Genomic DNA, 21,104 nt, shown 5'->3' with positions numbered 1-21,104 from the left:
GATAAAATGTAGAGAGAATATCTACAAATTCCAGCTTCTCCATGAATTTATTTGCACCATAGCTCTAAAAGAAGTATAATCTTACCCCCAACTCCTTTTCTTCAAGTCAACAGAAGAAATATTCTCTACTAGAAAGAAATTATTTCAGACATAGCAAAATGTTTACTCTATTATTTAAGACATGGCCACAGGTACTAGTACAGGAAATGAGAAACAGGCTAGAATTTCTAGAATAGCAATAAATCAATCAGTAAGCATTTATTAGGCGCTTATGTATAAGGCACTGTGCTGAGCCCTGAATTTAAAAAGCAAAAGCAGTCTCTGTGCCTCATGGAGTTCACATTCTAAATTCTGCAGTTCACATGGGGGAGATAACATGCACAGAAACTGGAATACATAAGATACACACAGAAAAAATGGAAAGAAGCTACCTTAGAAGGGAATTCAGTAGCACCTGCTGGGGAAGAAGACCAGGACAAAACTTCCTTAAAGAGATGGGAAACTAGGTTTGTTCTACAGGATAATTAACAAGGAGAACATTTCAAGCCTGGGGAAAGTCAATTCAAAGGCACACAGATGGACATGTACTCTCTTATGTGAGGAACAGCAAACAGGCCAGTGTGGCATGAAAATAATGTATGTTTTATTAGGGGGTATTGTGTTAAAAGAATGAAAAGATTTGTTACTATTATTGTTGTTGTTTCCGTACTGTCCAACTCTTTGTGACCCCATCGGAAGCATTCTTAGCAAAGATACTGAAACAGTTTGCCATTTCCTTCTCCAGCTCATTTTACAGATGAGGAAGCTGAGGTAAATAAGGTTAAGTCACTAGCCAAGGGTCACAGTTAGTTAAATGTCTGAGTCATATCAGAACTCAAGCCTTCCTGACCCCAGGTCCACTCTGTCACCTACATGCCCTCAAAAAAAAAAAAAAATCAGATCATGAAGAAATCTATAATAGAAATACATTTATCATTTTTTTTTTATCAAGAAAGGCTCAAGAAGTTCTTTTGAAATTTTTACATAGTTGTACACAATTTACACTGGTAATCTGAGAATAGAGTTAGTAGTTTTGCAAATATCTAATATACCACAAAACATAAATTACAAAGAAATGTAAAAGTAAGAACACTTAATAATATTTTTAAAATTACATTTGCCCCCTCAAAATAAAAAGATATCAGGTAGTTAGACTTATGACAAACATTAACTCTTTGGAACCCAGCCTTGAATCAGTAAGAAAAGGCTAAAAAATGATTTTGTTTCAGGGCCACCTGAGGAGAAACAAGAAGTCACCTGATTAGTACTGGACAAAAAAATTTAATGAGATTAGTGATTTGTTATGCCTGGTTCTCTCTCATCCTTGAGCAGTCTCTAGTTTATCTCAAGCTGCAACTACAGAATCAAACTTATATAGTGGATGGAAAGCAGGTCTCAGCTTAAAGAAGCTCTGGCTTCAACGACAACTTCTGACTTATTGGAAACGTGATACGGAACAAGTCGCTTACACTCTCTGAATGCCCTAGGCATCTAACATTATAAACTGAGTAACATTTGTGGTTTTGTATTGCAAGAGGAAGTTTCCTCAACAGGAATGCCTTACACCAATGCAATCATAGGTCCAAACCAAAAAAGTAAGAATGAAAAATAAATTATAGCTAAAGAATACAATAGAAGCAACAATTCTCTTCTAAAAGGAGCTACTATAAACCAAAAGGCATAGAGAAGTCACAGCTGATCATACAGGAAGAGCCAAAAGAACAACCAAAGAGAAAAGTGAAACATACCAGGGTTATGAATGAAGAGACTTGGGTTAAGAGCCAGGGGCCCTCTATAAAAAAGTGCATACCCTTTGACCCAGCAATAGCACTTCCAGGGCTATATCTCAAAGAGATCATACAAATGGGAAAAGGATCCACATGTACAAAAATATTCATAGCAGCTCTTTTTGTGGTAGCAAAGAATTGGAAATTGAGGGGATGCCCATCAATTGGGGAATGGCTGAACAATGGTGGTATATGAATGTAATGGAATGCTATTGTGCTATAAGAAATGATGAACAGGCAGACTTCAGAAAAACCTGGAAAGACTTGTATGGTCTGATGATGAGTGAAGTGAGCAGGACCAAGAGAATGTTGTACACAGTAACAGCCACGTTGTGCGATGACTAACAGGGATAAACTTAACCCTTCCCAGAAATACAAGGATCTAAGACATCTCCAAAGGCCTCGTCATGGAAAATGCTATCCACATCTAAAGAAAGAACTATGGAATTTGAATGCAGATCAAAGCATACTATCTGCTATTTTTTTTTACTGGTTCCTCCTACTGGTTGTAATTCTTACCTACAACATCACTAATGTGAAATTATGTTTAATAGGAATGTATATGTATAGCCTATATCAGATTGTGCGCTATCTTGGGGAGGGTGATGGGGAGGGAGAGGGAGAAAATTTTTAAACTCAAAAGCATATGAAATTGATTGTTGATAAATTAAAATAAATAAATTTTAAAAAAAAAGAGCCATGGGCCCTGAGGAAAGCCACTGATCTTCTTGGAATCTCAGTTTCCTCATGTTAAATGGGGATAACACCACTTCTCTTGACTGTCAAGTTCAAATGACAATGTATCTGATAGTCTTTGGAAAATGGTAACTCAACACAAATGCAAGTGTAATCATTAATACTGTACTGTTGGTTAAGAACTGCAGACACTTGTAATTGCTTGTGAGAAACCCTACATGGTGGCATATGATAATAATTCATATTAATGATGATAATGCTGAATCAAAAAAAAAGGATACATTCTGTACAACATACTCAATTTATCACAGGACTGAACCAAGTAATGTGCTATTAAAAGTGTATAAATCATTATATATCTGCCAAATAAATTATAAAAAATTATAAATATGGTAGTTCAGCTTAACAATTCAAAAAGCATTAGTTAAGCCTTTACCATTAATAAGGTACTTGGGATACAAAGAGAAAGTCTCAGCCCTCAAGTACTTTACATTCTACTAGGAAGAGACAAGCCCAGTATAGGTAAATACAAAGTACATATCAAGTAATACAAAGTAATTTCAAAAAGGAGGAGACAAATTAAATTTTTTTATCAATATTCAATGAAGCTATAATCGCAGAAATGATAAATGTTCCAAAAATACAACCATTGGCCTATCAAAGTAAAATCTGGTCATTTAGGAAATAAAAAATTAATTGAACATACTTGAGATTCCTAATACTAAGTGCTGGTTAGACTTGATCCCAGGCAGAAAATGTACTACAAGATGTCTGTATAAGATTTACAAGAAATTATAAGTTATTTAACTGTTTAATATATTCATTAATGGATTGGTTGCATGATAAAGATCTGTTTGCATTATACCCAGACCATTTAGTGAGTCTTGAAGAACAACAACAAAATCAGTATATTGTTTTGGAAGGGTTTGAATCTCCCATCCACTGAAAATATTTTTTTAAAGAAAATTGTGTTGGTTGCAGCTTGTAAAATAGTAAAGCTCATTGATCTAAAACATGTTCAATTTTACAAGAAATTTGTCTGAATTATGGTTCTAGCACATACTCATTCCAATAAAGATATCCAAATGTGTTTGTACATAAAGAAACACACACACATGTGTATGTTTATAACTGCTTTGCCTCAGAGCAATGTTGGTGGGCACTTTCTTTGATAAAGGCTCTGAGACTATTAAATCTAGCAACACAGGAAGACATAACGCCTCTGACCTGTCAAGCTGAGTTAGGCCCCCCCTAAGTGCTTCTGTTGGTTGCTGCCTAGAGGAAATGACAAAAGAGCTAATAAAGAATTTAAAGACCTTTGTACTGTTTTTAAAGGGGTGGAAAGAGAAATCAGTGGACCTCTGGGCAAATGAATAGGTAACAAATTTCGCTAGAAAATAATAGGCAAGTGACAATTACTCAAAGTTTGTAAAAATCTACAAAATTATTTTTAGTGATTTCTGTCAAAACATGAAATACAAATAGTAGCTATGTCATTGAGAACAGCAATAGCTTAAGTGTAGCAAAGTAATTAAGTAAACCAGCACTTTCTTCTTATCTCATAATACAGGGAAAAGATATGGATTGATCAAACCCAAAAAATAAAACACAAAACTATAAACATCATCATCAGTCTTGTTACTACAAATGTTTGAATCAGATGAATACAACAAAATGAGAACCATCCTCAGAGAGAACTTTTTAGCTTCTCTTTAACTCACTCACATATAAGTGACTAGAAATTAGGACAAAGAAGCACAAATGTCAGGCGCAAACACGTCATCAAAAGAAAGATCTATATCTATATATATAGACAGAAGCCTCATAGAACTTATATTTGGTTAAAGGGTTACAAGATGTTTACAAAATTTAAAAAGAACTTTCGTCCATATCACCACCAAATCATAAGTCACTGATAACAAACATTAAGGTAATGAGCTATTAGAGGGAATAAACCTAATTTTCACATTCCAGTATTCGTTATTTTTAGCAGGTTGTTAAAATAACAGAGCTACACCCTTTTATGGTAACTGAAATACATACAAACTATATGTATAAGAAATGAGACTATTAACATTACCTTTACCAACACTATTTCAGGGGATACAATTTGCTATAATAATAAAACTAACTTGAACTGCTATATTTGAAAAAGAATCCACATTTTATTTTGTAAAACAAATTACATTGACAAGAGCTTGTTACAAAATTTAATTTTTGCATATTTTGGTAGAGTTCTTACAGTTATCTTAATATTTCATTTAAATATTAAAGAAAAATTGTACATTTTGAGAATGAAATAAAGAAAAAACTTCCCCCTTAATGGAATGAATGCTTTTTTCCTTTTCCCCTTACTTTTTCTCCCTAATTTAAAATAGCAATTATTGTTGCCATTAGAGGATTCTCTGAACAGAATACATGTGAATCTGCCAGACAAAGGGTTAATTAAACGAAGCTCAGACCCTGTTTTCCCCCCTCTCTCATGCCCGCTTCACAGGGTCTGTTTTCTGTCTCCCCAAGCCAGGACACTACTGTCCCCAAATGTACCAAAATTTGGAAAGGAAAATACAAAGTCATATGAACTGCTACAGACTGCACCAAAGACAGGAAGGAGTAAGGCCGAAACCTAAGCAGGAAGGGGGAATCTAAAACGTCAGCGTTGAATCACGCAAAAATCCTTTCCTTCTTCATGTCTTGCTGTCTTTCATAAACAAATCCATATACAATCGTTTTCAAAGCACATTTTAAGCAAAGTAAGTCAGTACTGAAAGTCAAAACTCTGTTACGAAATCTAGATACTAATTTGGGTAGGATCCACTTCTACATAAAGATGACACAACATTAAAAAACTATTTTAGTAAAAACAAGCAAAAGATAAAATGAGTTACAATAAAAATGGCCTCATAAATATGTTAATAATAAATTAAATTAGAAGATATTGTTCAATTATTATTAAAATTTACATCTAATATGATGTGCATTACAATTTACAAAGTGTTAACAGATATACTATCACATTTGAGCCTCAAAACACTTTGCTAGCTAAGTCAGAGAAGCGATAAAACTGTTGGTATGCCCTATATCATAACAGTTGAGGAAACCAAGGCTTGAGAAAATAAAGGAATTGGTTAAGATCTAAATTCAAATCCAAGCCTCTTGCAACCATACTATACAGCATAATAAATTTTTATGTCTCATTACAAAATCCATCAAGTTAGCAATTTATCAAATACAGGGCATACTCACACGTAAGTAAACAATAAATTTTATCCTTTTTCTACAAATTGGGGAAACAAAGAACAGAGGTTAAATTACTTGAGCTACATACCCAACAAGTGAATGGTGAAGCTATGAAAGAGTGGGAAATCTACAAGTCTCTTAGTCTGTTATCTCTATTACACCAGATTCTTTTCGACACTATTTAGGATATGATGGCATATTCATTTCATAGTTATACTCTAATGTGTATAAATTTGGTTTTAAACCAACCATCCTAAATTAATTGAGAAAATTCATATATAACCCAATTACACACACACATACATACAGAGGCAATCTTCAAAATGAGAATGTTCAACTTATGACATGTATGAAGAACACAACTGTAGGAGCCTGAAAAGGAAAATAAATTTTAATAATCAGGTGAAAAGAAAAGAAGAAGCCTTTCTTATTACAGGAACAGGAGGAAACAGAGAATTATTTCCCAGAGGATGAGCCTGCAGAAGGAAAGTTGTTCCTGCCTACCTTCCCAGCTTTCCAGATGGAAATGAGAGTTACCACTTCTTACATTTCTAAATAACATTGGCAAAGAGAGCTTTACTGCTATCCTGACAGGCAACAGGTATGAAAGACAACTTACCCCAAAATGCCTCACCAACTCACAAACCTGTCCAATCTCTGGAATCTCTGAGTCTAGGTCATATTCCTACCTTTCTATGCAAACCTCAATGACCTAAATGACCTTTTTCTTGTCAAGCATAGTCCTTCCTGGCTTGACCACGTGCTTTACCTTTTTATATAGGGAATTACCAGCTTGAGAATAAGTCTTTCAAAATTTGGCTGAGAAACACTTTGGAAATCAGAATGGATTTTTCACACAGAAACCATGAACAGAAGTGAAGAACCAAGTCAGTCCACAAAATCTTATTTCATCCATAATGCAATTAAATTGCGATACTAAAAATTACTACCTTGAATTTGAGGAACTAGGGATCAAGCAGGGGAGGAGAAGAAAGGTCCTCTTTCTGGGGTACAAGACAAGTCTAAGGCAAAATTCTGAGAATGTTAAAATTTGGCTTTGGTCACTTTCCACCAGGGCCTTCTGTTGAGGTTCCCTACTCCCTAGAGCTCAGCTCTCAGAGCCAAGGCAGCACAATAACCTCATGTGGCCCTCCTAGTGCTGGCACATGACCCCACAACATGTATGGATCAAGCTACAAAATTACCTAGCTCTCTCCCCCAACCCCCAGCAAACACAATCTCCCATTTCCTCTATGCAAAATCACCAGCAGAGGTGACCTAAAGCATTCTGAGTAAGCACTTCACAATAGTCTTTGAATGACTGACAAAGAATAACAAAGAAACCTATAGCTTTAAAAAAAAAAATTCAATTCAATAAGCAATTACTAAGCATGTAAAAGATACTGTAAGCAGTGCTGGAGACAAAAATATAAAAAATTACCTAGTCCCCAAGCTCAGAAGTTTATATTCTTCTGGTATGCTTGTTAACCCAAATAACATTTCATGTAACAAAGGAAACTGACATGAAAATTTTCAGGACTCTGGTGTAAGTGCTTTACTTGACAGACAATTAATAACAACAAGAAGCATGACCAAATGTTGGAGCCAAAAGACCGTAACTCAGAATCAAGGTACTCTGGGGGTACTCTTCCCCTAAATGCTTTCACAAACATATTTACATTCACGAGTTAGAGGACATAATTAATAAAAAAGCATAGAAAGAAAAATAGAATTGGGAAATTCCTCCAATAAACCTGGGGCATTCTCCCACCAAAACACACACATATCATCAATAGGAAGAATGGATACAATCAGGGAATGTGTGCCCCATGCACATCTGGAAGAGGATCTGCTGCCTCCAACAGTGGAGGGTCACTGATGTCTTCTTAGAGTGTCAATGCAATGATTACTTTTGCTGAGCCTGCTCCCTGCTAAGCTTGAAACCTGGCTCTGTGGCTCCCCGATAGTGCCCATACTGTTTCCATTGTCTCTCATTCTCATGTGGGCATATCATTCTGCTGGTCTCATCCCTACTGCTGGCCATTACTCAATGCAAACAGCTTCAAGGATGCATTTCTCCGATCTCTTCGGGTACTGGGAACTAGGACACCTCTCTCTGATAAGGATATCCGATCTGTACCGAGACCTGTCAACTTCACCATTCCAACATCTCTCAAACGTGTCCCTTTTTCTCCTCATTCACTGCCATGCCCTCACTGCAGCGGAGAACCTCGTCACCTCAAACCTGATCTATTGCTAGAGCCTGCTTGCAGGGCTTCCTGTCTCAATTCTTCCTACTCCAATCTATCCCCAATTCAGCCACCAAAGTGATTTTCAAACTCAGGTCCAATCACGTCACTCCAATACTCAATAAACTTGAATGGCTTCCTAGTGCCTCTAGAAGCAAATATAAAAGTGCTCTGTTTAGCACTCAAAGCCCTTCGAGACCTAGCTCCAATGACACATCTCCAGTCTTCTTCAATCTTACTCTCCAACACATTCTCTTCTATCCAGTGACACTAGCCTCCTGACTGTTCCACAAAGAAGACAATCTATCTCTTGGCTCTGGGTTATTTTCTCTGGCTGTCCCTGACACTTGGAATGCCCTCCCTCCCCTGCTCCAAATATCAACCTCACTGGCTTCCTTTAGATCCCAATTAAAAATCCCACCTTCCATAGGAAGCCTTCTCCAACCCTTCTTAACTCCAGTACCTTCCCTCTCTAATTATTTTCTATTTATACTATGTATAGTGTGTTTTGTACATGTTTGTTTTCATGTAGTTTTTACCATTACAGTGTAAGCTCCTCAAGGGCAAGGACTATTTTTTGCCTCTCCTGGTATTCCAAGGATTTAACACAGTGCCTAGCACATAACAGGTGCTTCATAAAAACCATTGATTGACAGCTCTTTGTACACTCAGAGGCTAGGAGACACTCTGCTAACAAAGGAACTTGCTAACATGGGCACAGAGCTGGAACTGCAGCCAAGAGAGGCGATGTCACTAGAGACACACAGGGAGAGCAAAGCAAGGATGTAAGCACCAAAGTCTTCTGACTCCAAAATGAACATCTTGTCTACTACACCAAATTGTCGCCAACCAGGCAGCTGTCTTCCTAGCCCTCAAGGTTAAATTTTTTTCTATTAACACCTACATCTTGGCAGCAATCAGACTCCTTTCACCCAGGTAACTACATGAATTAGGGTTGAAAATTCTCAAAATTCCCTTATCCTTTCATGCAAATAAATTTGGCCAGTACAAAATGCAAGTGAAGAAGTCGAGGTCCTTGTTACTCATATTCAGATCTCAGCAACTAAACAGAAAGTAAGTTCAGTTTTAGAAATGCTGAGCACAAGATATCTAGGAGACATCTAGTTTAAGATGTTAATAGGCAGCTAGAGATGCAAGATTAAATTAGTTAAGGGTAGAAAAATAAATCTGAGAATCATCTGCATAAATATGGGAGTTGAATCTGTGGGAGTCAATGAGATCAACAAGTGAAGCAGTACAAACAGAAGTGGGAGCACCAGCCCTTAAGTCAGGAGGACCTGAGTTCAAATCTGCCCTCAGACCAAACACTTGCCACTTACTAGCTGTGTGACCCTGGGCAACTTAACCCCAATTGCCTTAAAAAAAACAAAACAAAACCAAAAAAAAAAAAAAAAAAAAAGTGGGGCTAGGATGGAGTCTTGGAGGACACCAACAGTTAACTGGCAGGACCTAAGTGAGGATCCAACAAAGGAAACTGAGAAAGAAGACTCAGATTAGTCAAGTAGGTAGAAGGAAGGGCAGGAAAGAGTAGTGGCCCCAAAATCTAGAGAAAAGAGAATTATAAAGAGAAGGGAGTGATTGATAGCGTCACAGACTACAGAGAGGTCAAGAAGAATAAGGAAAGTTCTTGGCTTTGGTACAATATTTTGGCCAGTGAGGAAAATCTTCCCTATCTCCCTGAACTTAAAAAAAAAAAAAAAAGGGTAAATTTTACTCCATTGGAACATCATTTTTAAGAAGGGAAAAAGTAAATTTTTGGTAATCCGATCATTAACATTACTAAAATTCTCCTAAAAGTGAAGCTTTTAGTGAGAAGTACAATAAAGGGACTCCACACACCACTATGGCTATGGTAATAAGCACATTCTCAAAATGCAGATATAGTTACCATCTCATTTATCCAGATGTTTCTTATTTCTACTGTTCAACTACCTAGCACACAGCAGACAATCTAGAAATAGGTCAAGTCACCGAGCCTCAAAAATCAAATTCACAAATTGTCTTCTAATGCTCATGAACTTTGCTCATTTCATATGTAACAGTCTCTTAGAGTCTAATAGCTCTTAATCTGGGGACAAATCTAACAAACATACTCAGTTGACTTCTAAGCTAAGATTAAAAAGAGCTAAAGGGAGGTAGGAATAATAATGGAGACTAAATAGAGGGATAGTGAAAGCATCAAGAGGTGACCACTGACAACCTGATAGCAAAGGAATAAATGAAAAAGTTGAAAGAGTAGGCACAAAAACTAAAATTGGCAAAGCCATCTGAGAAGACTGGGTGCAGAGACAAACAACCCAATATATCTCATTAGCCCGTAAAAATAGAACTGTGTTACAAAACTCTACAATAAGTGATATTCCAAAGATTCTAAGACAACATGAGAGTAAAAGTATGTTCAATGTACACTGTTTAAGAAGTCAAGGAAGAAGAGACTATATTTTAAAAGATTTCCATCAAAATATGACAACTAGGTGGAACTGTAAACTGATCCAACCATTCTGGAGAGCAATTTGGAACAATGCCCAAAGGGCAATCAAACTGTGCATACCTTTTGATCCAGCAGTACCACTACTAGGTCTGCATAATCTCAAAAAGATTATTAAAAAAAAAAAGGAAAAGGACCTACATGTGGAAAAATATTTATAGCAGCCCTTTTCGTAATGGCAAAAAATTGGAAACTGAGGAGAGGCCCATCAATGGCTAAGCAAGCTGTGGCACTTAACTGTAATGGATGAATACTATTGTGGAATAAGAAATGATGAGCAGGTAAATTTCAGAAAACCCTGGAAAGACATTTATGAACTGATACAAAGTAAAATGAGCAGAACCAGGAAAACACTGCACACAGTATCAGCAACATTGTGTGTTGATCAACTATAAATGACTCAGTTCTTCTCAGCAACACAATGATCCAAGACAAGTACAAAGGACTCAAGAAGGAAAAAGCTACCCACATCAAGATAAAGAACTGATGGAGTCTGAATGAAGATCAAAGCACATTTTTTCACTTTTTGGTTTTTTTTTCCCCTTTTGATCTGTTTCTTCTTTCACAATTATGACTAATATGGAAATACGTTTTATATCATAGCACATGTATAACCTATATCAAATTGCCCCTAACATTTTAGGAAGAGGGGAAGGGTGGAGATAGAAGGGAGGGGAGTGAAGGAGAGAAATTTGAAACTCAAAATCTTATTAAAACTGAATGCTAAAAATTGTCTTGACATGTAATTAGGGAAAAAAATAAAATACTATAATTTGAAAAAATATGGCAACTAAAAGAGCTCTTGGTTTTTACAAATAAATGCTTCAATTAGCAAAATTATCTGAAAAGGAACAGCTTATTCAACAATGATGTCAGATAACTGAGGCATAAACTATAGTAGCTTTCTAAGTAGTTTAGTGCTTACCAAAGCTTGGTAAAAACAAAGAGTTCAATACAATACTTTTAGTCACTCAGCCAATAAACATTCATTAAGGGTTTACCATGTGCTGGGCACTGTGATGAGTACTGGGAATATACATATAAGTTTTAAAAAACAAGATAGTTCCTGCCCTCAAGGAGTTTACAATTTAATTGAGGAAACCCTTACACAAAAGGAAGGAAAAAGTAAGGAGAGGAGATACCCAGGTGCGGTCCTATAGAGAAGTCCAAAGAAGTCCAAAAGCAGCGTAGTTGTTAGAAAACAGGGAGAAGACTGGGCTGAACCCCTTTCATGAATAGAGGCTTTGGACTAATGGCACTGTCCTCAGTCACCCAGTCCAATCAGAGGAACAGAGCATACTGATGGGATGAACTTATTCGACATATTCAATCCTGGAGAATAATGAGATTTCCCAATGATGAGTTGAGTACCAATCATTACTTAGCATTTATTTATTGACAAGTTTTTATTTAATCTTATCCAATTCCTAGGAGGAACTAATTAGATAAAAAACTGGATTTCAGCTGAGAAATCAGTTCATGAAAATAAATATCTGTCAAGAAACAAAACTACCAGGAACAGTTATCAACTGAGTAGTAACATTTTCTATGAAAGTATTTAAAGCAACAGAGTTTTTTCTTCAAAACTGCCCCAAACATAATTCACATTTTCTATTTATATAATAACGGATTACTTGGGACAGTCCAGTGACATGAAGAAAACATAAAACTTTGCAGGGTAGGGATGGAATGTGAACAGATTTGCCAAAACCTGTAGTTAACAGCTTCCTGAAGGATTTCTGGAGATTTTTATATGGAGTGCCTTATAACAAACAAACTATTTAAAAAGCACTATTAAACATATCTTAAAACTTGAGTTCACTAAACCAATAGCAGGATGGTATAAAAAATGAATAGAGACTATTAAAGATAGAATTATAATAAATATATTATTCAAACTAAGGCATCTGTATTGAATTTATTCTGAAAAAAATTAGTATTAAAAATCACAAATATTCCTTGACATTATGAAGCAGAACTGTTTTTTGAAGTAAATGGAATATGTATAAGGTTATCTCTAAAATTAGTTTTTATTTATTTGAAAATTTTAAAAGATGGCATTTCTAACACTTGCCAATGTTCTTTTTTTAAAAGTTCATGCTAAACATAATATGAAAAGATAATAATAATCAATGTAAACATAAAAGAATGATCTCTTAAGCACCCCAGATTTTGCTGTAATAGTGATTATGATGTGTGAGTCAACTTCAAAATCACACTGATCAAAAAAAAAAAAAAAAAGATGGCTCCAGCTTTTTCCATTAAGAGAAAACACTGCCTTCTACCATCCCTTATAGAGATCTTATTTACTTATTCACCAAAATTCTCAAGATTAGAAAGAATTCATTACACTACTTTACACATTACTCAAGCCATTTATTTGAATGAGAATGGCATAATTAATTCTGGCAAACTCTGCTCATTAAAAATATATAAGCTGTTATTTTTTAGGAATTGAACTTCTAAACTGATATTCTTAATCTCTGATTATCCCAAGTGTCTGACTGACAATAGAATACAATTATGCTAAACTCAAGAGTATAACAATCAAAACACAATATGGCATATATTAACTGAGTCACAGTATGCCTGACTAGGAAAGTCAAAGTCCTCACTAGACACTTCTTGGGTCAGGGCACAAGTGAAAAAGTAAACTCAGTGCTTCTAGTCAGCTGTCTCCCGTGTTTGAAATGTTCTCCTCCCTCCCCTGCTCCAAATATCAACCTCACTGGCTTCTTTGAAATGCCAATTAAAATCCCACCTTCTACAGGAAGCCTTCCCCAACCCTTCTTAATTCCAGTGCCTTCCCTCTGTTAATTATTCTCTATTTATCCAGCATATATGGACTTTTCTACCACAACTCAGCTGTGTTTTTATCCTAGAAAGTCCTTCAGTGGCTAGAACCTTTCACTCTGGAATATCACTTCACCTTGCCCTCACCCTTTCTTCATGGGTGAATTCCAGTCAGGGCTTCCATTTTAGGGATGGGTCCAGATCAGTGAAGCTTCATTCCTCTCTCAGTTGTGTTACTGCCTCTACGGAATTCGTCATCTTGCCCCATTCTAAGGGCCTTCGCCTTCCTCTGTCTCTAATGCTTTTTAGCTCCTTTTTCGAAGTGTTGTCTTCCTCCGTTAGAATGTAACCTCCTTGAGAGCAGAGACTGTCTTTCTTTTTTATTGCATTTGTAGCCTCGCACTTGGCACATCAGTAGAAGCCACACTTTAGGAAGTACGCTGATAAGTGGGAGAGAGTCCACAGGAGGATGACTAGGATGTTGATGGGCCGTGAGATAGTGTCAAACAAGAATCAGTTCATACAATCATAATTCTGGAGATGGAAAGGATCCCAGAAGGGACCTAATCCAAATCCCTCATATTGCAGAGGAACTGAAAAAATTGAAGATGTTTAGGATAGCCGTTTTTAAGTAGTGAAGGGTTATATCAAGTAGATAAGGAATTAAGCCCAAAGGGGCAGAAACAGAAACGATGAGTAGAAGCTGTAGAAAGGCAGATTTAGGATTGATGCAAAGGAGCAGCTAGGTGGCCCAGCAAATAGAGTACAAGGCTTAGAGTGAGGAGGACCTGAATTCAAATCCAGCCTCAGACATTTACTAGCTATCTAACCCTCGGCCAATCACTTAACCTCTGTTTGTTTCCTCCTTGATAAAAGGGGATAATAATAGTACTTACCTTGAAAAGTTGTATAGAGGATCAAATGAGATAACTGAAAAGCATTTAGCATGGTTTCTGCCACATAGTAAGCACTATATAAATGCTTGCTATTAGCTATTATTATTATTAGAAAAAATACAGCATAACAGTTGTGTCTATCTAAAAATAAAATGGACTCCACTGGGGCTTAATAGTTTCCATCTCACAAGAGGTATTCGAGCAAACACTGAATAATCAATGATCACCTATTTTGTAGAATGGAATTTCATCCAAGTATTAGTTGGACTACATAGCTTCTGAAGTCCCTTAACAGCTCTGAGAATCAATGGTTCTACATGGTTCCTTAAAGGTTTTATAGATTTTTCTGGAGGAGAGTCCCCAAATGGGCCTGCCTAACTGTGAAGATGAAGTAAATATCAAATGGACAAGGTATCAACTCTTAAGAAACAACATGACAAAATTTAAATTTATTTTGAGAAGTAAAAATTGAGCTGCAAATCACCAAGAAAAAATTGTTATGGGAAAAACATTAAATTTTTTTTCTTTAAACTAAAAATCCCAATTAAAGATTGATGAAGGAACCCATTCTACACTGGCAAGATTTATTCCAATGAAAAATGTGACGCAAAAGAGTTAACATTCTCATTTCCATTTGCATTTTTTTTTCTTTAGAATTATTTAATTAACTAACCTGGGCCACTTTCATAGAATTCTGCGTAGAACCACCAGCATGATATTCCACTTTGAACTTTTTAACAAGTTCTTCAAACCTGTTAAAAAAAAATACACAAAAGAAAAACTTAGGTTAGGTTCCTTAAATTATGTGTGGAAATCTGGATGAGAAATGAAAAAGATCATGTCACAGTGGAAGCTGTTTTAATGCTAGTAGGCAGGATATTATCAGTCAACACATTCAAAAAGTTTATCAGATGTGGCACATGTTTGACAAAGGCTCACAATAAAATTATAATGGGGATTCAACACTATAAGCAGATTCTGACTTATACAGATAATCAAAATGCCTTAAGCATGTATAGTTTGCACATTAATGGACTGTTCCTGGTGACCCAAAGATATGCAGAGTTGGTTTTTGTACTCATTTGATATCTGAGAATAAAGGTTTAGTGGGGATGAAGTACTTATACAAGGCCAAAATTAAGCAATGAAGGATGGCATCAAAAGCAAGAATTATAAACCCTGACTTAGTGCTCAAGAGCTAGAGTTCTCCCTGAGGGTTCCCAAGACCACTTCAGGAGATCTTGAAAGGTCAAAACTATTTTCACATTAACATGAAGACATTTAAACTTCTAATATGTGTAAGTATACAGAGATAATACCAACCCAAAATAAATCTCTTTGAGAAAGGGAGGTCCTCAATATTTTTAAGAGTGTAAAGGGGACTTGAGACTAAAGTTTGAGAACTATTTCCAGAGAGAGAAAAATAAGAATAACAATGAGAAAAGTGACATTGGATTTGGTGATAAGAAGTCTTTTATCATTAATTTCAGTAAAGAGCTAAATTGCCAGGTACCAAGGAGTAAAAAGCTGATTAAGAAATACATACAGGGAATACATACAGGCTCTTCCAGGCTTGGACAGTGACAGGCAGGACAGAAACAAGGAGAGGTAAGATCAAGGAAATCTGTGTATTTTTTTTAGTTGTTGATATTTTAACGATATAAAAAACCTAAGCATTAAGGCAGCTAGGTGGTGTAGTGGATAGAGCACCAGCCCTTCAGGAGGACCTGAATTCAAATCTGGACTCAGACACTTGACATTTACTAGCTGTGTGATCCTGGGTAAGTCACTTAACCCTAACTGCCTCACAAAACAACAACAACAAAAACCTACAAAGTATCTTTTTAGGCTAAGGGGAAAGCTGAAGGACACAAGAAAAGGAACAAAAAAGCATAAGATAAAAGAAATGACTGAGGGACCAACATCACCAAGGAAAGGAAAAGGAAGGCAATCCCTGGTAGAAGTGAAGCTGCTTCCCCTTTCACAAGGAGAACAATGACCACAATGAGACTGAGGAAAAAGAATAAACAGAGGAAGAATACTGAAAGGATTAGAAGTAGTTTCTAAAGGATAACTTCTCAGCAAAGAGAGGAAGCTGTGGGTGGGTGGGAGGGAGTTACGGGCTTAAAGTAAAGGTTTGGAACAGCTATTATAGAAGTGGAACAGAAAGTTAGTAAAAGATACAGACAAATAGTGAATACAGAAAAGACTTGAGCAAATACCAGGATGCTATCTCCTTGGTATACAGCTTGCTCAATATCATTTAGCTAGAATAGCTACAATTTAATATAACAGCTGCAACTTTAAAGGCAACCATTCTATAGAGAAAAAGTCAGCCTCAGAGTCAAAAAAATGTGGGTTCAAGTCCTATGTCTACCTGCGGAAGTCCAGACGGCTCAGGGGGCCTCTTACTGCCCAAAATCAGTACAGATCAGAACGAGGAGGAGTTTCTTCACTTGGAGCTGCCTAAAAACATCACGGGTTCAGACCACAAATAACCCCATTTGGGTTTTTCTTGGCAGAGATACTAGAGTGCTTTGCCATTTCCTTCTCCAGCTCATTTTATAGATGAGGAAACTGAGTTAAGCAGGGGTTAAGTGACTTGCCCCAAGTCATATAGCAAGTAAGTATCTTAGAACAGATATGAACACAGGAAGATGAGAATTCCTAACTCCAGCCCCAGAATTCTAACCACTGGACCACCTAGGTGTCCTGAAAATCTATATATAGGATAGGTTAAAAAAAAAACTGGGGATGGGGGAAAATATTTTGCCTTTGAGGGTTTTACCAAAGATGAGAACCAAAAGAATCTCACAAGCCCACCTAAAAGTATGGTACAACTTAGATTTTTAAAAATCAAAGAGCATAGAAAAGAATTCCATAGATGGGCAGAGCCAAGATGGGAGAGTAAAAGCAGTGACTTGTTTGAGCTCTCCCCGAAACCCCTGCAAATACATGTAAAAAATGACTCTAAACAAATTCCAGAGCAGCAGAACCCACAAAAAGACAGAGTGAAACAAATTTCCAACCCAAGACAACCTGGATGGTTGATTTGAAAGGTCTATTACACCAGGCTGGGAGAAGAACACAGTTCAGCGTGAATGCCCAAGCAAAAACCAGGCCTCAGCGAACCTGGAGCAGGCCTGCTCAGACAGCTGTGGTAGTTTCCAGAATTCTCAACCAGAGGGCAAAATAGAATTTGAAAGAATCCACTGATCACCTCCTGAAAGAGATCCCCAAAGGAAAACTCCTAGGAGTATTGTAGCCAAATTCCAGAGTTCCCAGGTCAAGAAGGAAATATTGCAAGCAGCCAGAAAGAAACAATTCAAGTACTGTGGAAACACAAGTAGGATAACGCAAGATTTAGCAGCTTCTACATTAAGGAACCAGAGGGCATGGAATATAATACTCCGGAGGGCAAAGGAGATAGGATTACAACCAAGAATCACCTACCCAGCAAAACTGAGTGTAATTCTTCAGGGGAAAAAATGGTCATTCAGTGAAATAGAGGACTTTCAAGCATTCTTGATGAAAAGACCTGAGCTGAATAGAAATGTTTACTTTCAAATACAAGATTCAAGAGAAGCATGAAGAGGTACACAGGAAAGAGAAATCGTAACAGACTTATTAAGGTTGAACTATTTACATTTCTACATGGAAAGACGACATTTGTAACTCATGAGACATTTGTCAGTATTATGGTAGTTGGAGGGGAAAAATTATATGGATAGATAGATAGATACATAGATACATAGATAGAGGGCACAAGGTGAGTTGAAGATGAAGAGGTGATATATGGAGAGTAAAATTCAGGGAAAAGAAAGGATTATATTGGGAAAAGGAGAAAGGGAGAGATAGAATGGGGTAAATTATCTCACATAAAACAGACAAGAAAAGGCTTTTACAGCAGAGGGGAAGGGGAGGAAGGTGAGAGGAAACGAGTGAATCTTAGTGTCGTCGGATTTGGCTTAAGGAAGGAATAACATACATACTCAATTGGGTATGGAAATCTATCTTACCCTACAGGAAAATAGGGGGGAAGGATTTAAGAGGGGTGGGGGGATGATAGAAGGGGAGGACGGATTGGGGCAGAGGGTAATCAGGAGCAAACACTTCTAAGGAGGGACAGGGTCAAAAGACAGAATAAAATAAATGGGGGGCAGGAGAGGATGAAGGGAAATATAGTTTTCCACAACATGATTACTATGGAAGTGTTTTGCATGACTACACATGTATAATCTGCATCAAGTTGCTTTCCTTCTTGATGAGCGTGGGTGGGGAAGCAGGATGGGAGAAAATTCGAAACCCAAAGCTTTAAAAATAAATGTTAAAAATTGTTTTCACATGCAACTGGTAAATAAAATATACAGGCAATGCGGTATAGAAGTCTATCCGGCCCTACAGGAACACAGAAGGGAAAAGAGAAGGGGGGGGAGATAGAAGGGAGGCAGATTAGGGGAAGGGGCGAGATGGGGTGAAAATTTGGAACTCAAAATCTTATGGAAATGAATGTTGAAAATTAAAAATAAATAAATTAATAGAGAAAAAAAGGAATTCCATAGATAGACATTTTTGATATACAAAAATAACACAGCAATAGAAACAATTCCTCTGCTACGTACTTTCATTACTTCTTATTTCACCATGAGCAAGCCATGTAGTTTAGGAACTCAAGTACCATTGATTCTTCAAGTACTTGGAATCAAATTCCCTCACTGATAAGCCATTCACACAAATTGTCTGGAAAGCCCCATAAACTCACTTCTCACATTTATGGTCTGAATATATTTTCCCACAAATATTATTTCAATATACACAATAAAGTAAGTAGTACAGGCAAGATTCCTAAAACTGAAGACCTTCTTTCATCTCTGATGCCTGAGTTACATCTAAAAGTTACATCTTACCTTGTTTCTCCTCCTTCTTAAAAACCATGAAGGCCTAACACTCATTAAAAGACTTCAAATACATGTCTTATACATGTAACAGTGATGACAATAATCTGAAACAGTATCTGAACTGCTTAGCTAACACTATGCTGCTGGTTCTATAACCTCACAAGGGTTTTCTATTGTCCAGCCAAAAGTATAAAACACTGTAAGAGGCCGTTAAATATTTCCTTGTGACAAAATAATCATCATTCCAGTGACTTGACAATTCACTAAATCAAGTTTTATTTTTTAGGGGAACAAAAAGAAAAACATAAGATTCTTAATCAATTTAGAGAACTGGACATATTGATACAATCCATTCAAGGATATGCAGGTGAATACTCAATTTTCATGATGACATGGAGCATATTTAGGCTATTCAAATTATGTCACTATTCTTTGCACACAATTTAAGTATGCTGAGAAAAAGTTCTTTCTTTTGAAATAAAGGTTCTCTATGATTCCAAGGTACTCAAAACAAGAGAAAATGGTATTTATCCACAAATCTCACTTAATTTATTTCTAGGAAAATGTAAAAGTGCCTCTTCTTGCTGCAGTACTTCCCAGGTATATTAGGACAAATTTCTACTATTCACAAGGGCAGTTTCCGAAATCATCAAAACCATCTAGAATGTATAAGTATGAAAATGTATTTTGTTTTGCAGTCGACTTTTTGCTACAGTTATGTATTTTTAGGAAATATTGATCAAATCCATAAGACAGCCTGAGAACAACCAAAGTAACAATTACGATTCTAATTTTCTGATCACCTCTATATTTTAAACTGAATTTAGTATGTTTAAATTCAACACAATAAACACCATGTAATTACATGATTTAAATTCAGTCTTATTTTCTATGTCAGTTCATTCTACTTCTCAATCATATTGGGGGGTAGACAAAAGTTAGTCCACACTTTTCAAATTTTTCTGCACTGGCATTCAAGTAGCCATCTACAGTAGTAGTGTCATTAGGAAAGACTGAGAGAAACATTTCTCTGATGTTTATTATTTTAAAAATAAAAAAATATGAAGTAATATATCACATGAAAAACTGACATTGATTGAGTAGGTTCAAAGGTTTAGGATCAAAATCATATAATGTTCTTTAATTCATAAGTCAGTCCAATTCCTATGACTTTTGTAGTGTGTGTGACTGAAGTTTCTTGAATTTTGTGTCATTTATATAATCATCTCTTACTTCAACCATTAACATCCCAATCAAACCAATATAACCTTTCAAAGTCAGAAAATGGTTTGTTGTCCTTGGTCATGAAGACAATATCACCTTTTTAAAAAAGCATTTTCAAATAGTCAAAAATGCTCTGATCCATTTTTTAAAATGAGTAATATTAAGACAGAAGCTTTTAGAACCCTTATTCACTTCTATACCTTTCTGTTACTGGAATCATTTGTAATGTTCCCAATAAATCACCATTATGGAATACACAACAAAAAATTTCACAGTCTTCAATTTTAATTTCCAGTACTAAAGAAGGACGAACACACTTTAAAAGCTGGCATGCAAACAGCTCAGTTAAATAGTATTTGAAGTTGGATTGTTAAAATGTAAAATTATTGGGTTCATAATGTCTAAAAGTGATGGTAGCAGTGCCTACCTTCATTTTACAGATGAGGAAATTCAGTCAAAAAGAAATAGGTTAAAATCATGTGCTAAAAGTCACACCAAGTAAAAGGCAAAGCTGAGATTCAAATTGAGCACTTTTGACTTAAAATATAATACACTTCTCCCACTGTTGTCTCCTTTACATGCTGATAGTAATACATTCATTGGTACTAAAATCCTGAACTACTTCAGTGTCTCACTTAAAAACTAATTTGTAAATTAACATATAAAAAATTTTTCCTCTTGTAATTGCTTTACATTTTTTTATCGCTCAACCATTACAAAATAATATATTTTAGGAGATACACTAATGAAAATCACAACTAAAGAGATTAAGA

At 36.1% G+C, this 21,104-nt stretch overlaps 1 protein-coding gene across 2 annotated transcripts in view; it reads right to left on the bottom strand.

The window, feature by feature from the left end:
* Positions 1 to 21,104, bottom strand: part of ADK (adenosine kinase) — a 609,732-nt gene that overhangs the window by 358,163 nt on the left and 230,465 nt on the right. For both annotated transcript variants that reach the window (XM_027858815.1, XM_027858823.1), the window contains exon 4: positions 14,883 to 14,961. In XM_027858815.1, the coding sequence (XP_027714616.1) occupies positions 14,883 to 14,961 (79 nt within the window). The remainder of the gene's footprint in view (positions 1 to 14,882; positions 14,962 to 21,104) is intronic.

This window comes from Vombatus ursinus, unplaced genomic scaffold (assembly GCF_900497805.2).
Source record: "Vombatus ursinus unplaced genomic scaffold, bare-nosed wombat genome assembly UNPS02000749.1, whole genome shotgun sequence".
Classification (NCBI taxonomy): domain Eukaryota; kingdom Metazoa; phylum Chordata; class Mammalia; order Diprotodontia; family Vombatidae; genus Vombatus; species Vombatus ursinus.
This window is presented reverse-complemented; position numbering and strand designations above follow the sequence as displayed.